At 35.2% G+C, this 23,517-nt stretch overlaps 1 protein-coding gene across 1 annotated transcript in view; it reads right to left on the bottom strand.

The window, feature by feature from the left end:
* The window catches only part of LOC113564877 (Down syndrome cell adhesion molecule-like protein Dscam2), a 101,435-nt gene that overhangs the window by 20,034 nt on the left and 57,884 nt on the right, over positions 1-23,517 (bottom strand). The window contains 14 exon segments of the mRNA XM_026987527.1: positions 483-1,034; positions 1,096-1,354; positions 1,414-1,592; positions 1,643-1,921; positions 1,984-3,115; positions 3,290-3,510; positions 8,869-9,336; positions 9,407-9,598; positions 9,657-9,776; positions 13,491-13,859; positions 16,605-17,057; positions 22,438-22,596; positions 22,710-22,820; positions 22,882-23,041. Of these exon segments, the coding sequence (XP_026843328.1) occupies positions 483-1,034; positions 1,096-1,354; positions 1,414-1,592; positions 1,643-1,921; positions 1,984-3,115; positions 3,290-3,510; positions 8,869-9,336; positions 9,407-9,598; positions 9,657-9,776; positions 13,491-13,859; positions 16,605-17,057; positions 22,438-22,596; positions 22,710-22,820; positions 22,882-23,041 (4,654 nt within the window).

Consider the following 23,517-nt stretch of genomic DNA (forward strand, 5'->3'; position numbering starts at 1 on the left):
TTTGGCGCGGCACAGTGGGGACTCAGCCGAAATAGTAAAAAAATTGTATGAGTGCTTTAGATAAATTTAATGTACGCATCTAATAGAGAATTTTCCAATCGAATTTTCCCACTGTGCCGCTCCAAAGCATCGGCGATCCGCGACCACCGCTTCGACGGTGCTGAGGCTCGAGAGTCCAGAATTGCTGAACGAAACCGATGGGCAGCGGGGTCGCGGTAGAGACAAAGTACAGGCGAAAAGGGAATTGAAACCCCGCCCGCTCCCTCGTGCCTTTTGGGTTCTAATGTTAGGACCCGCCATAGAACAGCTTTTTGGTCGCTCATGCAACATCTTGGTATTGTATAGTCTTTGATAGAACGTATTAGTTTTCGGTTCTAATTAAGATAGTACAAATAATTTTACCTTGTGAAAGGGTAAAAAATATCAGTTGTAAATTTGAATGTATTGTTTATTAGTATTAGTAATTAGTAAAAATATATTACCTGTAAATCCACTATCCTCACCGCCTGATGCTTCGCGAGAACATCGACTATCTTCTTTGACGCGCTCGCCACTTAGCTCACTGTCGCTATTCAAACTGTCATACTCTTCTGACTCAGACTTTATTACATTTGAACGACGCTTTTGTCTCTTTTCAGTATTCAAGTGCTTATATTCATCACAACCTTCGATGTTTGCGTTAGTGTTGGTGCCGCTTACACTGGTTGAAGCTGATCTTTTAACTTTTGTCCCAGAGCTGCATAAGGTACTATCAACTGCTAATCGAGAGTCATAATTCACTGATTTTCCTGTATGACTTATTGGGATGTTCCCCGATTGGTTTTCATGCTCTGGTAAATGAAATGTTGCGTAAGGGTATATATCTTCTGAGTATTCTGGTATGCGCTCGAGTCCGATAACAGATTCAGGGGGAGATTGTTGGCAAGATTTTCGTACCGTACCATAAAAGTGTTCTCGGGGTTGAACAACCTTGCCTCCTGTGCCTCTAGGGGACCTCAGTGAAATCTCGTTACTAGCAAATCCATTGCGAGGATCTAAAAAAATGTATTAAGTAAGTATTTATCTGGTGAATTGATTAAACATAACACTACGAACAATTTTTAAAGCATATTAAAGCTCCAATCAATGCGAGAATAGTTCCAAAAATGGATGACACAATTACAGCTAAAAGATGAGCATCGGTGAATACTGTCTGGACGCTGGGCAGCTCTACACGACCCAATTCATTTTTAATCTCTACAAAGTCTAATGTTTTAAAATAAAACTCCTTGTGAGTGGACCCGGCATTGTTGTGGGCAGTCATTCGTAAGTTATATGCAGTTCCGGGGTCTAAGTCACCTATATTGTATCTTGCCTAATGGTAGAAAATTCAATTTAATTTTATCATCATAAAAATTTGTGTTTTATACATACATTTGTTTCAATTTTGTTAGAAACTATTATCCATTCAGTAGAAGACTCATGCAGCTTGAATTCTATACTGAAATACAGTATGGGGCACCCCCCATCTTGCCACGAAGATAAATCCAATGTAATCGATGTTGTATTCAAACGAATAAAACTCTGAGTCGGCGGCGCAGACGGTTTATCACCTGTTAAAGAAAGCATTAAAATAAACTAACTAATTTTATCCGAATCGTACCTTTAGTTTTTACTGATTCCACTTCGCTAGAAGGACTCGTGCCAATTGTATTATATGTGTTGATTGTGAATTGATATCTAGTTCCGCATTGAAGGTTCTCTAATACATAGGAGTTAATACGGCGATCCAATTGTAGTTCCTCCCACTCGGCCGGCTCGCGTCTGAAAGTTAATGTGAAACCTTTTAACGGCGCACCACCAATGTCTTCTACTCTCCATTGTAAAGATACTGAGTTTTTGTGAACCGAATTTACGGAGACTATTGGAGCTGAAGGCGGCACTATTAAAGATTTAAAAATAGTTTTTAATATTATGTTAATAGTGATTATTGGACACATTTACCTTGTACAAATAGCTGATATGTAATATGGTCAGAACCAATCGGGTTTCTCACAACACAGGAGTAATTTCCTTCGTTGGGCCGTTGAATGTTCCGGAGACTCAATGTATTGTCATTGTTTACTTCCATGCGGATATGTTTTTTTAAACGAGTGTTTAAAACCTTCCACTCTGCCGTCGCTTTTGGGTTACCAACAAAAACGCATGTCAATTTAATATCGGCTCTCCAACTAACACTCAGTGTCTGACTAAATGAAATTATAGCTGCTGGTACTAGTGTATTGGGTACGAGTTTAATAACTGGTGTGCTGGGACCTTGGCCCACTCTCGTGGATGCTGTCACCCAAGCCTCATATACTTCTCTCATATTTAAGTCTTTAGCTTCGAAATGGCGATTATGAGCTGGAAGAACTTCCTTTAGAATTTTTAATTCCTGTCCCTTTTCAAGTACTCTTATGAATACATTATATTTAGTTATCAACCCATTAGGACGTCGTGGTGGAAGCCAGCTAATAATTACTGACGATTCAGTACTCACAATCGATTTTACACGTTCTGGTGCATCAGGAACTGCCTCCTCAGTAGTACACGATACAGCAGGACTTAAATTACCTTCACCAGCACGAGTAAAAGCCAAAACCTGAACGCTGTAATTTGTAAAAGGATGGAGGCCATGAAGTACAGTGCTCTGAGCTGATGTAATCTTAGTTTCTCGTCCGTTGTACTCGTTTTCGAAATATACTGGTTCATAGAATATCTTGTATCCTTGAATAATTCCATGGCATAATTCCTTGGGTGGCGACTGCCAAGATATTTGAATATTTTGTGCAGTTAGAGCAATACATGATACGGATTGCGGGCTTGCCGAAGGGGCGTCTTCTAAGGTATGACCTAATGCCACTTCGCTTGGGGGCCCATCACCCTTCACATTATAGGCTGATATAGTGATTGCATATTGCGTATACTTTTCCAATTCGATTAAGCGGAAGTCATTTATACCTTCTGTTCTTAAGCTACTAACTTTCGTATTATTTTTTACCCTATTTGGGGAGTTATGTTTTTGATATGTAATGGTGTAACCTAACAACTCTCCATTCCAGGTATCCCGCACAGGTGCCCGCCAAGTTATCAATAGCTGAAATTAATTAAGAAGAAAAAAAGGCCATTTTAATATTCAATGATAACCATTCCGAACACAAAAGAGCTTCTGACAATCAGAAAATAAATGACCTTTTCCTGATAAGAGAATTTTGAATATTAGCTTGACTTGCTTTAGGGTGTGCACTTGAACCTTGCTTGAGTAAATTACCTGTTGCGCTCCCAAAGGTTCTGCAGTTACATCTTGGGGAGGTGCAGATGGTACTTCCGAGTCCGTTTGAAAGAATAAAACATCACTTGGAGCACTGGTACCTAAATGATTTTCTGCATATAGGCGAATGTGATATGACTGTGCTGGCTTAAGTGATCCTAATTGTGCAGTAGTTCTATCCCCAGGTATAAGTTTTTGGTTATTTTGTTCATGCCAAACATCTAAATAATGGGAATAGAAGAATATGCAGTTTAAGAAAGAAGTAAATGCGCTGTAATTAACGTGCCCACCATAAAATACCCGCTATTTGATTTTATTCTTCTGCTGTAAATAAGACCTAATCTAATTGCTGTATTACAAAAAAAGTTTCTTAAAAAGTTTTGTTTTTATTGCACTTTTTATAAGTGTGCGTTTAGTCCTAGAAACCAAAGTGCATATACAAATATATCCTTTATCTGTTAATATGCAAAAAAATTTTGTATAGCCTAATAGGCTCTGCACACTGAGCCCATCCCGGGGAAATGGTGGGATTTTTTGACAGATGTGAAAGTCGAATTCACTCTGGCACCATCCGCCATCCACCATCCGTCAAAAACAGCTGACTGATCTGAGTACTATGCTTAAATATTGAATAAATGTATTTAATGGTGAACAAATAAATTCACAGAAAGTTGGTGAACCATGACTGCTACCATCGCGATGGTCCAGAAGTCGTTTTTTTTTGGCATAAAGTCTAGTTTTAAAGCTAGAGCCTTGAAACTTTGCACAATTATTTTGAGTATTTTTATAAAATTTCGTTTTTTTTTTGTTTTAGATTCGACCACGCCATCGACCCCCTTCCCCAGAGCACCTCAGATTTGTTTAACACAGAGCTCGAAATTAAAGCTAGAGCTTTTAAATTTTGTACATATACTTGTATACTTGTACTTGTTCTTGTTTTTTTTTTGCATAAAGTCGGAAGTTTAAATTACATACTTCAAATTTATTACATTTTGTTGTTAAATCATTATACATAAAATCTTATTTCAAATTATCTATATTTATATATAAACTTTGGAAATTTATTACACACTAATTTTTTTCTTAAATGACCTCATCTTCTTCTTCTAGTTCTATGTCGTATATATTATAATCAGAATCAGAATCAGATTGCGAGTCATTTTCGTATTCACATGAATCTTTGCTTTCGGTAGATGGCAACTCCAGAAGGCTTAATACTTCTTTGGAAAGAGGCTTTTTCTTGTTTTTCCTTTCCCTCTCCTTTAAACAGACACTCGATAGTAATGGATCCGAGGAATCTATCGCTCTATAAAAAATGTCAGTCATAGTATTTACCCGACTATTTTTTCTTGCATGTGATAATCTGTCTTTTTTGTACATTTTATTCCGTGCCTCTGAAGCATTTTCTCCTAAACATCCAAGTGGAACCAACGTCGAATTGTTTATTTGAAAACCGTGGACTAATACTTTATGAATCGTAGGAGACATTGGGTACCACGGATATGTTTGCATATATAAGCAAAAAGTACTCTCACAAAAAGAACGAAATTTTTCCGAATTTATATAATAGTTACACGAAATTGCGATTAAGATTTTCTTTGGTGTCTTTCAATTTTCATCAACAATAATTGTTATTTTAGAAGCCATTTAGCATGGGTGGTCATAAACCGTTCCATCATTTTGTTGCACTTCAGAAGGTTTCTTTTAATGAAGGATTCAAAATTACTGATTTTTTTATCTATTTCTCTTTTTTTTCATTTTCCAAATGGTTGTTATTGATTTTACTGTAAATCCAATGTGAGACAGATTTTTTTTGTCGATTGTTGTTGCGCCAAATATCGATGAGATCGCTATGCAAAAACTCGAACTTTCCTGAATATTAACAAATTTAAAGAAAAGGGGCCAAAACGGGCCAAAGTTGTTACTTTCCAGTCAATTGCAACATTTGTAGGTACAAACTCACATAGTTAGTTTTTCTCAGCAGAACTCAGTTCATTTGTTATATTCTACGAAACACAGGGGACGCAGTTAAATTTTCTACAAAAATACACATAAATTGGCCATTGCACAACACTTAAATCTTGAGACTACACATAAAATAACTAAATACATTAGATACTACATACCTTTATCTTCATTTTCCATTTTTAGCCGAATTTATTTGAGCAAATTTACTCGATCGCCACGTAAAAATGTAAACAAGTAATTTGGCGCCAATTTTTTTCCCACAATCAGTTGATCGATTGTTCACTTTCAAAAGCTCGCCAAAATCTTCAGGGAAGCTAAATAATTTTTTTTTTTTCATTTTTAATATGTATGATGAATTAACTTTGAGAATTTGCAAGAAAAAACGTAATCCATTCACATAAAAATTTCGACTTTATGCCAAAAAAAACGAATTCTGGACCATAGTGCATCGGCAGGCACGGGGAAGAGCAGTACTCTCTCTGGTCCCCAGTTCTCACACCTCTAATGTGGCGGAATCTGACCATGTCATCGATCGGAGTAATGAAAACTAGTCCACGCGGATTCACACGGATGGATAAAGACACCGATCCTCCAGATCATTAAGGAGGCAGAGGGACATGGGTGGCGTCTACCTGTGACTCAAAAGGGGTGCCCATGGGATAAAGACTAATGACAAAATGACTAATGACCAAAATGTTTGAGGATGTTTTAACTCCGCACTTGCAACATATCTACAAGTCACTTATATCTCCAACTCAACATGGATTTATAAGGCGGCGATCAACAACCGCGAGCTTTCTAGAGTTTACCTCTTTCATTATTAAAGGCTTTCGAGTTAACTTACAGACGGATGTTATTTACACCGACTTTAGTAAAGCATTCGACTCTGAAAACCATTCCGTTTTAGTGCATAAACATGACCTTTTAGGGTTTCCGCGCAACCTCCTGAGATGGATTTCTAGCTAAATTTGTTCGAGGTCTCAAAGAGTCCTCTTCAAAACTCCCTCTCTTCACCAGTCAAGGTTGCAGCCATCTAGGCCCATTACTCTTCACACTCTTTATTAATGACTTTCCTTCGGTATTAACATACTCTCGAATACTTCTGTATGCGGATGATGGTAAACTCTGTGTCCAGTATAAGGATAATTCATTTCATTCTCTCTTGAGAATCATGTGCAAACTTGTTACACCTTAATGCATCAAAAAGCAAAGTAAAGACATTTCATCGTTCTTGCTCCTCGTGGCTACCTATACCCTATTTGGTGGTTCTCTTGAGAGAATTACACTGATGGATGAACTTGGCTATGGGCGTGGTTGGGTTTATAAAGAGGTGGCCAAAGGAATTTGTGTATGGTGACCTCAGTACACAGCACACCAGGACCGTATAGAATCAGTCCAGAAAAACTTTTTAATCTTTGCTCTGCGGGGCCTTGACTGGAATGAGGGTGTGAGACTCCCATCTTACTCTAGTAGACTGCTATTAGTAAACCTCCCATCCTTAGTTAACCGTAGAAAAATTCTTGGTGTGATTGTTATGCACAACTTGATCAGGAGTGATCAATTTGGTATTTGTATTTTGAATGCATGCAGTTCGAATATTAGTCTTAAAGCTATCTTTCCTGCATGCTCGCGTATAAGCCTTCTGCTGGTTGCAGACGGGCCACTTGATGCTGCAGTAATTGCATCGCCTCTTGAAAGATGCAGCCATGGCATGTAAAAATAAATTTCGCAAGTTTTAGAACAAAAATGTTGCTATTAAACTATGACAATTTTTTCTGTCTGATGTATTCCAATTAATTAATATTTAAGAAATGCTTCTGTTTTAAAACTTCGAATATTTTGTTTGTTAAAGTGTCCTGTTCAAGTGTGACAAAATTATGAACAGGGTCTGATAGATAGTGGAATACCCGATTAAAGTGGTAAAATTAGTGTTCAGTTATGGTTAAATCCTCCTTTAATTGCAATACTTTGAAGGCAGAAGGAAATATTGCGGACAGGGTTGATCATAGATCATAGACATCTCGTGTCTTAATCTCGCGCCTTTCTTTTTTTCGCTTTCGCTCTCGCGATCTGTCTATCTTTTAAATGTCTATACAAACACTTACATAACTCGAGCTCTCGTTATCTCGCTACATAATTTCGCTATACTTTCGTCGGTGCATCGCATAATACATACTTATACATAAAAGTACTTATATTTATCAGAAACAACTTGAGTTTTTAATAAATATATTGCAAAGTACCATATTAAACGAGGGGGAACGTTGTGAGTTGCTGCGGACACCGCAACTCTACAGTTATACCCGATACTAAGTCAGTATGGCTCTCCTCCGGCACACGCCGCTAATATTAAACGACACGACAAAGAATGCGTGCGAGAGAGACAGAAAATCAGTCTGAGCGTGACGTCGGGCGCTGCGTAGCCAGTGCAAATTGATTTGTTCCTTTTGGCTATAAAAATGATCTGATCTGATCCAGATTCAGCAATCTGATAGATATGGTCATTATCTATGATTCTGCGTTTTTAGTTTTCTCGAATCTGCAATATTGTGGATGCAACAGATTTTCGTCTTTGTGGGGGCGGAAGGGGGTGGGGCGAAATTTTGAGATATACGTTTTATAGTGACATCTTAAAGGAGTGTGTGTACCAAATTTGGTTACTCTAGCCTTAATAGTCTCTGAGATTTGTGGATGCCTCAGATTTTCGTCCTTTGCGGGGGCGGAAGGGGTTGTGGCGAAAGCTTGACATAAAACGGTCAAGGTCCGATATCACAGGAGTGTGGATACCAAATTTGGTTGCTAGCTAGCTCTTATGGGATCTGAGATCCTTGAACTCATATTTTGCAATTGGCAAAACCGACCATGAAACCTGTGTGTTAGAGAGAGACAGAGCGAGAAAGAATGAAATTGTTTTCGTGATTCTGGCTATAATAATTATACGATCTGCTTCAGATTTTGCACTCTAGAAGATACAGTCATCGACGATTTTTAGTTTTTAGTTTTTAGTTTTCTCGTATCGTCGAAATTGTGGATGCCACAGATTTTCGCTCTTTGTGGGGGCGGAAGTGGGCGGGGCAAAGTTTTGAAATATTCTTGTAGCAGTGACATATCACAGAAGTCTGGATCCAAAACATCGTTGCTCTAGCTCTTATAGTCTTTGAGCACTAGGCGCTGAAGGGGACGGACAGACGGACAGACAGACATGGCTCAATCGACTCGGCTATTGATTCTGATCAAGAATATATATACTTTATAGGGTCGGAAACGATTCCTTCTGGACGTTACACACATCCACTTTTACCACAAATCTAATATACCCCAATACTCATTTTGAGTATCGGGTATAAAAAGCTCGGTAGTTCAACAATCTCCTTTTTTATCTTCTTCATGCATATTGCACATGATACTAGGATATACGATTTTGCATCCATCCGTTCCAGATTCAGACAGACAGCTTTCTTTTGGACCTTATGTACATTTTCCCGAGTAAAGTATTCCTCTTGGAATTAATGTAATATTCGGTAATAAAAAGAAAACAGTATTCCTTTCCTTCTTTTATGTGCTAAGCCTATTGTAATAGATAAGTAAAATTGGTAAACTACGATACATACCTCCTGATTTCTTATATTGTAATATGTAATTTGATATTGGTTGAGAGTCTCGATTGTTTCCTCCACCGCCACCTAAAATTACTGAATCCTGATCATTTGGCGACCACGCCAATGTCACAGAACGGCTTCCCAAATCCATAACGTGTAAGTTGACCGGAAAAGTTGGAGGTTCTTGGACCTGCAAATGTACGACAGATCTATCATGACCGTATGCGTTGTTGGCAATGCATGAATATTCTCCTCTATCAGTAAGAGCTGTGTGTAATATTGTCAGTTCAGATAAAACTCCATAAGCTAAAGGCGAGTTTTTGATGTGATATCGTATTTCATAAGCAGGATCAATTTTATTAGCTTTGGCTCTCCAAGACATTTCCAACGGCCGATCTCCAGTTGCTTCACATGCTATCGTTACACGTTCACCGCGTCGTATGGTAAACATTTTTTTAGAAACTGTTACCGAAGGACCCACTGTATAGAAAATCAGTTTTACAATTAAAGTAATATTAGCATATTAAATAAAAAATGTTTCATATCTTACCATGAATGGTCAATTTTATTAAAGTACTTAGTCCAACCCCAATTCCATTGTTTGCCTGACATAAATAGTGGCCCTCGTGCTCTCGTCCGACCTTTGATATAATAAGCGAACCATTGGCGTGAGTCTCTATAACAGAGTGTGAGTTTCCATTGCTAACTCCATAATTCAGTTCGCGATACTCCCCAGAGTCTCCTATATTTAATAATACTCATGTGCTCATAATGTTCTAGACAAACCGCAACTTTCTTACCGATAGATTGCTTCCATTGAACTGTAGGCTCGGGAAACCCATCAGCAGTACATGACATTATTACTAAATTACCAAGTATTGCATCTTGGTCAGTAGGTTTTAAGACCCATCTAGGAGGTACTAAATAAAAATATCTTTATTAGCAAACGTATATAATGGTCCTATTAAATGTATTTTCTTGCACATTTGTCATTTTTACCTATGGTAAGTACATTTATGAATACATACAAATGTTCGAAATTCATGCACAAACAATAAATATACAAAACTATTCAACTTACCATACAATTTGAAACTCAAGTAATAAAGATAGATCAATATACTCGAATAATCAGACTACAAGTGGCTATTGCTTAAATATGTGTAAATTATTATATACATAGCTCGATGTAAGTTACTTTAAAATTGATATTATACTGATATTATATACTTTTTTCAGTTTTTATATAGAACTCAAGAATTATTTTATATGTACAAAAAAATGCTTAATACAATCGAATCAGAACGTTTTAGTCTAGGAAAACATGTTTTATTAGGTCGGAAACGAAATTATGGTTGTTATTTAATTAATTCAGTTATAATTATAGTTTATTATAGTATGTACTCTAAATTTCATTTTATTTTATGCATTTATATACTCGATGAAGACCAGTTATTATCTCAAAATGTAAGAGGACCGATGGAAGTGAGTTAGCCTAATTGCTTGGAGTTCCCAAAGGAAGGATAATTTTTCGACCAATGGTCGTTAACAATATACAAAAATGTATTATCAAACCTATAGTATACAGCCTGTATATTTATTATTCGTCATGCATATTCATGTCAGCGCTTTAAATTATTTTATGTTCTGCACAATAATGCAGGCACGCTGGAAAATTAAGAAATTAAAACTGACCGACCCAGTGAGCTGAGCGTATGGAGTAGAATTACGGCCTATGCCGGGTCTTGGAAATGTTCTCTGAGCTGAAGAATTACAAATACGGAAGTGCCATGTAAATAACCTCCTAGACGATTGGCTCGGTTGCCTGGCAGGATCCGTGAGACCAATTACTATGACAGAGCCTCTATCACGGCCAGAATACCAAGAATACCCAAGATTTCAAATTTACAAGATTTAATATAATAATATTAATAACGATATTAATTCAATAAACAATAATCATTTAAATAAATGTTCTCTCTTATTTTTAGATCGATTTGTATATGTACAATGTGCATATGCTCGTTTAAAGTCTGTAAAAAGTTTCATCGATTTTCAACTAGTGGGTTGAAATCTGTTGACAACTTGTGCATCGGAGTATGCCATTATTATTTCCATGATTATGTCTCCTTGTCCAATTCCTTTCCACCGCGTTATAAACTGCGTCCAGACAGAAAACATTATACCGTATCGGATATTAAAGAATATAAGGACACCAAGACGAAAGATCGAAAGATACTTTACTGTAAAACCTTTAAATTGGTTTAGTTACAAACCAAATTGACAGATGGTAAGACAGCATATATTTATTTACTTTTAAACTATTTGCAGTTTTAATTTGACAATAATAAAAAACCAAGTGGAAAAAATGCGCAATATACGTTTATATGTACTAGAATTGTATTCTTAAAACCTTAGTGCTATAACATTTTACCTTTCGAGTCCGTTTGAGTGTTGGGATGCATGTGCATAGTGCGAAGTGCGAAGTGCTTTTTACCTAATTCAAATAAATATAACCTATGCCTTATTTAAAACTGCCATATTTTACTAAACATAATGTTGTTAAATATTATGTTTTTAACAGAAAAAATCATACTCAAAAAGACCCGTACAGCTTACATAAAAATGCCAATAGACTCTAAAGATAATCTATGCATATTGACCCAATGTCCATAATAATTATGTCTGACCAATAAATAATAATAATAATAGTCAATAATAATGACACATAATGTTTTATTTTTTCATCAAATATACATTAAACTCGAAGTGGAATACAAAAAACCAATTTGGAGCTAATAAGAGATTGATACATATCCTTACTAATTGCGACAGGACATACCTATTTAATGACATACCCATTAAATTAAACAAGTGCTTAAGCTAAAATTTAAGTTTAGTTTATTAGTTGCCCCTAACGACCATTCGTGTAAATGATATTTATGATATAAATAATATCTATGACTTAATGACATACAAGTTGAACCGATCTCAAAACTCAAAGGTTCTACAGAACACAAATACATGTTCTCTCCTTAACGAGTTGTTCAATTCGATTTATGTTGGTGTTACTGACAAAATGAACAGTGACAATGCTAGGGAGAAACTTCAAATAGCGCATTGGAAAATAAATACCTACTGATCAGAATGTAATCAAAATGCGACGTAGTCCTCTGGTTACAGCTTGGTTTTATTGATATGCGATACTCAGTTCGCCCAATACGTTTGATTCACTAAAGTTTTATAAAGTGCAGAAAAAGAACGCAGGTTTTTTGGTTCAAGACGTGAAGTCTGGCTGGAGTCTGGTTAGTCACTGATTTTATTGTACAAATGTATCCCCTCATATAGCTACAAGAGGCTTATGGGAAGGGGCACACAGTATCTCCCTTTTCGGGGATCATTAAATAAAGTGGAGGACCATACATTTGACATTTCATACTTGACCTTCATCCCTTTTATTGGTCGGAGTCTTGTTTTTTAAGTGGTTTATATTTTTATTTAAATGTGTGTTCCTTTTCTGCCCTGACATTAGTGTTAATTGAATCATTTTAAAAATGGCTTAATTAAACCCTTAGCAATTGTATGTATCAATCTTTTCTGAGCGCCCTATAATATTTTCATTATACCTGTATTGAGTTTTATTTTTGAGTGAAAAAATTAAATTTTGATATGTACATACTATGCAGATCTCCGTGGCTTCACTCACAACCAAGTCCACTATAATTCATTCAAATTAAATTTTATTAAGTGAGTGCCAGCTTCATAGAATTCAGAATTCAGTGGTATGAGTTAGAATGAAACAGTGCACAAAAGAAATGAATGAAATGGCATAGCCGTTTATTGACACATTGATTTCGTTTCTTTCTTTATTTTTTTCCTTACGAACAGCAAAAGAACAACAATTAAAAGACATTTTGTTCTTTGAGTATTCCAAAATTCAAGCTCACACACTCAAACTCTAAAATTTGCATTTTATTTCCTTAATTTTCTTAAGTGGCATTATTAATATAGCTTAAAAATAGTTATTACCACCAATAAATATCCCAAGAACTTTATAATAATAACACTGTGCGATAGTGATTTTGTACTTTGCTCTAGACAAAAAGCTTGTTAAGCCCAGGCTGAAAAGATCTTATGACCATACTTACAATTTGCAACATACCCGAAAAAAGAAACATTTAACATGGTAGAAAACGTCAAATTTAGCTTGATATTATTTCAGTATAGCCATTGTATGGTAACGATTAAAAAATTAAATGACAGGCAATACATTTCTGTTATAAACCCATCAATTTGGATATAGGCGAGGAGAATGCCAATTTATGGAAGTGCGCAAATTCACCGAAACGCGGATTTTGGAGTTATTAATTTGTAATTTATATAAGTATGTATTCATGTATGAGACCTACTCTTCCTACAATAAGGAAATGTAGATGATATTTCAATATATTTCAAAAAAATGTGCTAGATAATTCCTATGGTCTTTTTTATTATTTATATGCATATACATATTAGGTGAATTTCTACTGTGGACTTTGTGTACTTTTGTGCAGAGTAAACATTACTTTAATTTAATTTATTTTTATTGTGCTTCTAAGCATCTTAATAGAACGAAATAGTTACGCTTGATTTACCGGATACCGAGAGAACAGCAGTAAATTGTACAGCACCAGCATGGTTGGCTACATTACAAGTGTAGTTACCGTTGTGTCGTGAAGAAACGTTATGTATCGATAATATGCTGGAAAATTGTGCATATTGATTTATGGTTAGTGACGGATCCGAAGAAATAAATGTATTCCTTTTATCTGTGGTATGATCTTTAGGCTCAATTACGTTCTCATCTTTCTTGACAGCTACTGTATTACTAATGATGGGCACATCATTTCTTAGCCATGTGATGTTAAACGGTTGGTCCCCTTGACTACTGGAGCACATAATCTGTGTCCGCATACCTTCAGTTATTTCTTCCTCAAAAGCAAAAGGTGATATACGAGGAGGAACTACGTAAATAATAATATGAACATAGTTTTTGTAAGATAAATATGAATATGATAAGTATTAAGATTATGTTTCGAACAAATACCCCGATTAGAATTGTAAGTCGAGTATTCCGACTATAAGCTACATAATAATCATTTTATTTTAAGATTTCAATATTAGGATTCACAATTATCATGCCAAATTTTGTTCGGCATTTACTCGAAATTTAAAGATAGGAACGCGAATCTTAGCAAGAAAATTAGTAAACATAAAGTTAAATTTTTTATTTTAATTTATGTCTATATTTTTTAATTTTTATTTTGTTGCCGTTGTGTCAGAATAGTATTAAAATTATGATTGATTGTAAATTCAAAGTAAGGGGGTACGCCACTAATCATAGAGTATATAGATGTGCCAGTTAATACAACGAAAACGCCACAACAGAATTTATGCCTATTCTACTGTACGTTCGACATCGGCTGCAGTTAGGCCTTACACAGTGGCTTGTTTTTTCCGAAAGCTCGTGTCAAACATGGGAACATTTTTTTGTTACACTTCAATTAGGAATTAATCAAGCTATTCAAGACAAAAACTTTATATATTATAACGAATGGAAGATTAAGTAGGCCGTCGCTCAAGTTGTCATGCCTTTTACTGGAAATAATCAGTCGGAGCTCAACGTTTGCACAGGACGGAACCTCAATTCTTTCGAAAATTAATGCTTTCCTAAGTAATAGAAAACACTTTTCAGTCTCTGTTTCTTAATAGCCAATTCCAATTGTTTTTTAATAAGGTTGTGGTAATCTAAAGCTTAATTAGTTGAACTTGGCAGATAATAAAAATAGTAAGAATATATCTTAAATCTGTTAATAATACTATAAAGGCTCTCTGAAGTATTTTAAATTCAAAGAGTAAGAAACTTACCATACTCTTCAAAAAATAAAATTGTGCTCATGCTAAAAAAAAACTAAAACAACTTTTCTAATTTATATTTTAATTAAAATAAATCAAGCCAACATATTTTTCCTAGCGTAATAACGATTTTGTATTCCAAATTATACTTCGCGCAAAAAGTTAATAGTTCATTAATTCATACGTTTGTTATTTTACAAGAAATTAATTACATAATGTAAAATTAAAAGAGTACTTTGCATTTTTATCATGTGTATTTCTTGAAAAAACAGTATAAAACATAGAGTTTAACTTCAATTATTCTTTTCTGGTGTTCATCTTCATTTGTGCAAATTTGTCCAGTAGTCAGAATTTTCAAGACTGTTTTCGGCTTTCAATCAGTATAAAACACAACCATTATATGGTTTTGTATTGCTATATTTTTTTGTAATATTAATACTTTAAATATATTTGAAATTAATACACATAAATAAAAAAAATTAAAACCATAGAAACAAATTTTATGACTTACATATTATTCAAAGGACACAAATTACAGACGATATCTTTTTACCTTTTAATTTTATAAGCTAAATTGACTATTTTACCCGCTGTAAATTAATTTTACTGAAAAGACAAAGCTTTCCAACACTACGAAGTTTTATTAAAAGTTTATTCAAACTTTGCTTTAAGTTTCTCATTAATATTAGATAAGTATGAGAAGTAACATAATAGTATTATTGACATATACAAATAAAAAAGTAAATGTATATTTTCTTTATCGTCTAAATAAGAAAACAGCATAAAATCTTGTACCTTTAAAGTAAAATTACCAGTGAATTCATTTTCAACGAGTAGTATTCACTTATCAGTTTCAGGACGACCTGTATGCAAAATATTGTAAAATATACATCCAACATTCACTAAAAGGAAAAACGTTCTTCATCTATTTTTTTGACGGCTTTCATTCGGAAGACTTGCTATTAATGCAATTATAACTATGAATACCTCTTGCTGCTATATAAAATTAGATGCCGAGGATATTTTATTTTGAGGGAGGTTTTCCTGGGAGGCTATTTTTAAATTTCAAACAGAAATTCTCCCACACACTATTGCACACTGAACACTGGCAAATTGTAGCAAATTGGAATGATATGGAAATTCTATCAGAACAAAGTTGGAATGATTTCCGTGGCAGCCTCAAATATTATCGTTGTCTTTATAACTCCCCAGAAAGGAATGTTTGAAGATATTTAAGGAAAGTGTTCTGCTTTTGTACCGCTACAGTACAAAAGAAGCAGCCAGCAACGAAGAAAACGTATAGCTTCGCATACAAAATGTCTTTCTACCAACTTAATTTACAAAATAAATACAATAAAATTCTATAACATTCAATCTGAACATAGTACATGATTTTAATAAATGCTACAATATGATATATAACAAAACAAAATTTTCCAGTTAAGAGCAATATGCATATAGGCTTTTCGTGAGACAAAATTTCTAAGACTACAAAAGTTACACATGCTATAAAAGGAGTTAACGGCAGTATTACAAATAAAAAAAATACATATAACGTTTCAACTTAATACAGTTTCTAAGCAATTCACACAAAATGAAGTTTATATGTGCGTAACATATGTAGTACATATGTATTTATAAATGAGCAAAGTAATGGTCTTTAAAAAAAATTTTCTTGTATTAATTTTAATCACATCCACGATGGTAGACTATAACTCAAATTTCAGAAAACTTTTGTGGCAAATTACGTTGCATAATCTCAATGAATCGGAGTAAAAGTGGATGTGACTACAATTAAATAACAAAATAGGCAAGCTAGATATATATTTTTGTAAGTTATTCAATGCAAATACCATTAACTTTGAGCTGTGCAGAGTGCGTTACAGTTGCGGCGTCATTTTGAACGCGACATGTGTACGTGCCGCTTTGGGCCCACGTCACACTTGTGATGCTAAGGGCACTGGTGAAATCATCATTCTGGCGAATTGTCACTAGGCCACTACCTTCACCACCGCTACGACCATTTTCATTCGAAACGACGTGTTCATATTGTTGATGAAAAGTCGGTGAGGAGGAGGAGATGGATGAGGTTGATACAAAGCCAGAACTCATAACAGCAGCGCCACCGGTACCACTAAGCCCACCGCTAACACCATCGGATGAGGCGGTTGCTTGCAGAAGATGCCCGTCCTTTAGCCACGTGAATGAAAGCGGCAGGTCCCCGGTGCCAATAACGCACTGAATGCTTGTACGGTCGCCGACATTCAGATCGCGTGCGAATGAGAATGGTGTAATCTTGGGCGGAACTGCGTGTTTAATATCAAAACCATTTTTAAATACAGCAGATTTAACATATTTATATAGACTCAAAAGTATCGCACGACTATACATATGTATTTTCATCTCTGGATATATGTACATATTGATACATGTACACATGTGTCTTAAGATGAACGAACGTGTACATATATGTACATATACATAGTATGTACATGTGTGCATACATACATAAAAATGTAAGATATGTGGATTACAAAATTTTAAACATACTTAGAGTCAAAAATTACACCTGTGGTGAGGCTAACGGCAGCATTATTAGTGAAATGGTCAGTTTCTCCTCCCAAATTTCGTGTTTCGTGCTATTAAAAAACGCATATTTAAGAAGTTAAAACCAAAGAGCAAACAAAATAAATAAGAATTCCCTAACCTATCCTATGGACACGATAACCAGGATGATGAACTGACCGAAACTCAAAGCCCAATAATGAAAATAGTCCCAGTTGATATGTCCTTTCCAGCTCAAAAGCGTTTTCTGTCCGCACAACTGTCAATAGGGCTTAAATGTCGCGTGTTTCCATGCGTGCTTTGTGCATTTATTGGTGCAGTGCAGACGAAAAGTGCAGGCAATTGCCAAATATAAATTAATTTGCAAAAATAGCAAATAATTGGACACAAAAAAGATTATCAATGACAAACGCATGTCAAAGTTTGCCCGAATGGAGTTATTTAACATCCAATATTAGTGAATAGAATTTCTTCGACTGCGAATTATATAAAATAAATACAGAAAACGTGCTTCATGCGTAAAGTTTTTATAAATGTTCCTAGTGCCCAAATTAAGGGACATGTACATACATAAATACATATATACGCGTTCACACATATAGGTATGTTCAAAATTTAAATATATCGGAATGTTCATACAAATTGGACCCTTGCATGAGTCCACAGGTTAATCGGCTCCTTTTTTTTGCTGCTGCAATGCTATACACTTATTAAAATAAAGTATTATTCCGTAAATTGGAAGGATAAAATCATTGAATTAATCTGAAATATACTCTATTTATTCCTGAAATCAATTTGTATTTCGTGGATTAGCCGATAATTAAGAGATCTGAGACTCTTGCAGATCCTCTCCGAAACATAGTCTACCCTCTCCTTGCCGGTAACCTCAAAACCTAAGTAGTGGATCGGATGAGAATCTCGAAAAGTAGCAAATCATATGTGGTTTGTATAACTATACCTTAATCGTATTTTTTACTTGTATCACACTTTAATTTAATTTTTTTTTTTTTCGAAAACTCTACTGTATCCCATATAACAGTAAGATTGAAATGATGGATAAGACTGCCCATACAAACATTTAAATGTAGCTTCTTTTAATTTCGAGAATAATGTTACTTATTGAGGTTCGAATGAATTAAACATCCTTCTAATGGACTTCAAGTCCAATCTACACTGCAAGACAGAGCTAATTTGAGGATTAACTAGTGTAGGTGGCCGTCTCAACACGGCGATCAGTCGAAAAGGTGTGCCAAAATGATTTTTTACAACAAGCACAGCTGATTTTGACCAGACAAATCATACTTTCATGGTATAATTTTACGTTTCTCAGCCGCTGTGCTGCTACCAGATCGACAAAAAATCGTACCAAGAGCATATAGTTCTCTAGCTTCCCATAATCGTACAGAGTATGACCATATCTACCACTGTATCTACTGTATCAGATCGGATCATTAGTATGGGCAAAATGAACCAATAAATTTTTGGTGGCTACGCCACCACCTTCCACGCGCTTACTGTTCCTCTTACACTCTTTCCTCTTCCATATACTCTTCCTCGTCCAGTGTGATAATCCTAACAACTAATGATGGTGTGAGAATAAAGACAGATGTAGCGGAATAAGTGTAGCATGGCCTACGGAATATTTTTAAAGAATTTGCACTCTTTGTAAGCGCAAATTAAATCCTTAAGCATTTGTTTTCTATAACATCTATGTTCAATGTTCTATATCATGTTCAATGCCGGGAAAATTATAGAATTCACTGGCTACAAAATCGTAGGGTTATCATCAATCAAACCTAAATTTTCAATTCGGATGGATAAATACTTAAATACAAAGTAAGCAAATAGCTTACTTTGGAATAATTCTTAGCCTAGTAATTTCAATCGAAATGCTTTTTGCAACGTCAGTGTATATAATACATTATATACATTAAATTTCATGAAATACTACATCAACTGTAGATATGCAGACGGCTTCCTTATATATTCGTTGCCTTGTCTATATTAAATATGATTTGGTCAAAATAGACACTTCCATTCAAAAGTTCAGCTCAACAGCTTATAAACTCAAAAAGTAAGCTTCCCCTTCGCAGCAGACTTTTTTAGTACAAGGTCATGATATTTCTCATATGAAAATTAGCCATTTAATTCTGGGGATGTGCAGCTAATACGCATTTTATAAAGATAGGAGGTATGCAACCGAAACCCCTAAGGGCGATTACAGAAGCTCTTTGCTCGAAAGAGATCTCCGTATCTCCAAAGTTAGGGTGTACAATGAGTATACCATAGTACAATGTTTGAACATCCAACCGAAGCAGCTCGAGGACTACTGCACCCTCAAACCCCACGAAGTCTTAGACCCTCAAATATCACAAGTAGAAAAATGTCCTAAATTATGAAAATTAAAATCATCTCATTAAAGTGTATATATACGCCTATGTATGAAACTCTTGAAATAATAAGCAAGCCATTGAAAATATAAATTATACGCGATCGAAGTTTAAGTAAAACTGATTTCTGTTAGTAAATAAAATACACTCATTAAATACAAATTAAAAATTAAATTAAATCAAATTTTGTATGAACTTTTAAGCCAAGTATGCGGACTGCGTCAGCTGTTTTTTCATCTATCTTGATTTTTTTGTAATTAAGACTCGTTTTGTTGCATAAAAAGCCGTTTACTTTTCATTTCGTCGAGGAAAATGTTTTCGTTTTAAAAACGGATAAATCTTGCGGATTGTGAAAACGGGAGCACCAATTTATGTGATTTCAAAAGAAAGTCGGAAAATTTTTGTGAAAGTGAAAACCGGAGCTTTCCTGAATAATATTGTTGCATGTCACATGTTCCAACAGCAGAAAAAAAGGAAGAGTTGGTCAACAAAATGGCTATTAAAACGAGAATTAGAATGCAAGTACATACAAAAATTTAGATTTTTCTAAAAATTACTGAAAATAATTGTATTGGAAGAGAGAGGGAAGAATTCAAACGTACGGGGAATTCCTTACAAGTTCACACGATAGGCAGAAAAGGCTTTAAATATTTGTAGAATATTTCAAAACGCAACAAAAACGCAAACATAGCTCAACTTTGTGTCATCTATGTAAAAAAAACTGAGTTTTAATCAAAACTCAATAACTCAAGTCTAGTGTACATAGGGCATAAAACTGCTTTTGATTTTACCCAAATTTATTGCAATTTTATTTAAATTTTTTTCTAATGGATTTTGCGGAAGAGATATTAGTTTGGGCAATAAAAGTTAAAAATATACTATTAGCTGAAACTGGGACTATTCTAAAATTTTTTTAAAACAGTTTAATACGTACGAAAGACTTTGTGGAAGAAATTTTATTGCAAATCATATTATAGAAAATAAAAATGAAACAATTATGAAAAAATTAACTTTCCTTGATTGGTTGCCATTCATATTAGTTGGGTTTCATAAAATCGGGATACAATTATTTTGACCTATCCATGGTAATGCCCATATTCTTGAATATCAGTCAAACTGGTAGCACAGAGAATACGCAGAGATGGATGCGCGGAGAAGTGGCTGAACTATACTTTGAAAGCACAATTTGGGTAGACTTTGTGTTGGTGAACATAGTTTTGGTACAAATAATGATACAACTCTTTGACTGATAACACTGGGCTACCAACACTGATTTATCTTTTGTCTCCTGCTATCTCTGTCAAGAAGTCTAGATTGGACTTCAAGTCTGGTATAGGCGGTGCGTAAAAGGTTTCGTTACCTCGTACCTCTTAATGCAAAAACCTATCTTATACCAAAGACTATAAATTACCAAGATATTGTGTCAGGAGCAAATTCCATTTCAATTTTCGTTCGACGCTTCATGGTGCTTTAATTTTCCGTTAGGCTATCTTTCGTTCAGCCCGGCCGGGCAGATTCCTACAACAAGTACACAGTCTTTGGCGAAGCGTAGTCGTCTCCTGTCTCGATGACAAGGCCTCGCATGCCCAAGACATACAATGTGTGATAGTATTCTAGAGCATTCCGTTTGAAACCTGGCGAGCTGAACAGGCGAAGCCAATCTGGCAGCGTAACGAAGTCAGAGACGAAGCATGGGTGAAAAGAGAATTGAAAGCCCCGCGCGCGCTCTTTGTATGTTTTGCCGTATGCATGAGTGGAGCTCTCCACACCACCCCAAATGATGCGCTAAATGCCGTTCTATGCGTCAGATCTTTGACGTAGCAGGAAAGGAACAGCCAGAAATGGCAGCAACCGCAAAATGGTGGCTACAAAAGCGCACTTCGGCGTTCCACGGAGTACACAGAAACCACTTTCAAAATAGTCATCTCTCATGGAAACGTATGGCTGGTTGGACCACCACGCCCAGATAGCATTTTCACAGATGGATCGCAGCTGGAAAACAAGGTCGGAGTAGGAATCTACTCCAATTAGCTGAATATAAGCCCCTCCTTAGACTCCCAGATCACTACAGCGTCTTCCAGTATGAAGTAATATGAATCAGGGATGATTTGCATCATCTATAGCAATAGTTACATCTTTTGTAACTTAAATGGAATATCCTCTTCTACACAGTGACAATTTGTTATATAAATATTTTAATTTAAAATGTGTATGAAAAACATTTATAATTTAAATATTTTTATTTAAATTTGGTATTTCCAATTTTTTTTTCTTTTTCTTTTTTGCTGGATTGGTTATTTCACCCACTATGAGACGGTAAACTTAACCCTAAAAAGTTTTAAGGTCCGCTTGATAGCTGTAGAGGTTTGTTAAAACTAGTTAAAGGATTCTCAAGATCAAACAATTTTAAAAATGTTGGAGCTCGAACTCTGTAAAAAAGTAGATTTGATGTAAAAAAAAGATGGATTTTTGTGACTAGTGTTGCCTTTCAACTGTTCCGGACGGACATCTTAATTTGTCTATTTTCCTGAAATTTGAGGTATTGAGGTATTGAGCAATACTTCTATGTATTTTCTATTAATAAGTCCTCTGACCAAGAATTCCTTCAAATGTTCCAATAATGATGAACATGATGCAACAAAGATAAGGAAAACTCTTACTTCTCTCTATAAACAAAATCTTAACAATATAATAATACTCTTTGCAGGGATGTTAACTCAAGGCAACGTACCTAAAACTTGAACTTCAACTGACCGCTGAGAAGTGTAATTGTGCTTATTCCGAGCAATGCAAGTGTAGGTGCCCTGATCTGCACCGCGTTGCACGTTTTCAATAGTTAAGGTTCCGTTTTGCATACGCTGTCATATGTTTATGGGTAACCTAACGCCGTCTGTAAATAAATAAAAAATAGGAGTATGTGAAAGTTTGTGTATTCACATATTTTACACATACATGTATGTAATGGATGTTTAAACAAAATTGTATGGATTTATAAAATTTTACCTTTTTCAATGTTAACTGTGTCGATGGGATATCCAGCTATAGGACACTTGAGTGTAAAAACCTTACCAGCCACCGCCGACAGCTTTGACATATGACGTATGTACGGCATTCCTTTATAAATAAGTTTAAAATTTATATATTATTTATTTTTAAATAGTAAAAGAAATCTTACCATAGATGTTAAGGCGAGCAGAGTGCGATGCCACTCCAGCTTTTGAGAGAGCTCTACATTCATAATCTCCTCCGTCTTCTGACTTTACTGCCGTAATATTTACGTGAGATATGACATCCCCAAACATGGTCACATATTGACCGATCATGAGTCTATCATTCTATAAAAAAGAGATGATACAAAACCTTTTTATTATGTATGGTTGCCTCTCACAATTCGACAGTCAAAGCAATGACGCACAGTGAGGCGTCAGCCGAAAAGAGGTGGCAAAAGTCATTTTTTAAGTGAGCAAAATGGATAATTTGAACGCATCTAATAGAGAATTTTCTAAGACTTCCGAAGATGGAAACTTTGAGAAAATTGGAGCTTAGCTTAGGAGATATAAGCATTCAAGATGGAAAATTTTTACTGAATTACTGAATTTGTATGCACATACATACTGCATTATTCAGGTCGAATAAAAAGTAAAATATGCAAATATGTTTAAATTGTACAATGAAAAACAATTGGCTTGTTGGAAAGACTCCTAAAGAAAATTTGACTTGAAAAACTATATATTTTGGACTCACAAAAATACTATTCCACGCTACCCTAAAAATTTGTATACCCGATACTCAAAATTAGTATAGGGGTATA

This window comes from Drosophila persimilis, unplaced genomic scaffold (genome assembly GCF_003286085.1).
Source record: "Drosophila persimilis strain 14011-0111.01,24,50 unplaced genomic scaffold, DperRS2 tig00000124-arrow-pilon, whole genome shotgun sequence".
Taxonomy (NCBI): Eukaryota; Metazoa; Arthropoda; class Insecta; order Diptera; family Drosophilidae; genus Drosophila; species Drosophila persimilis.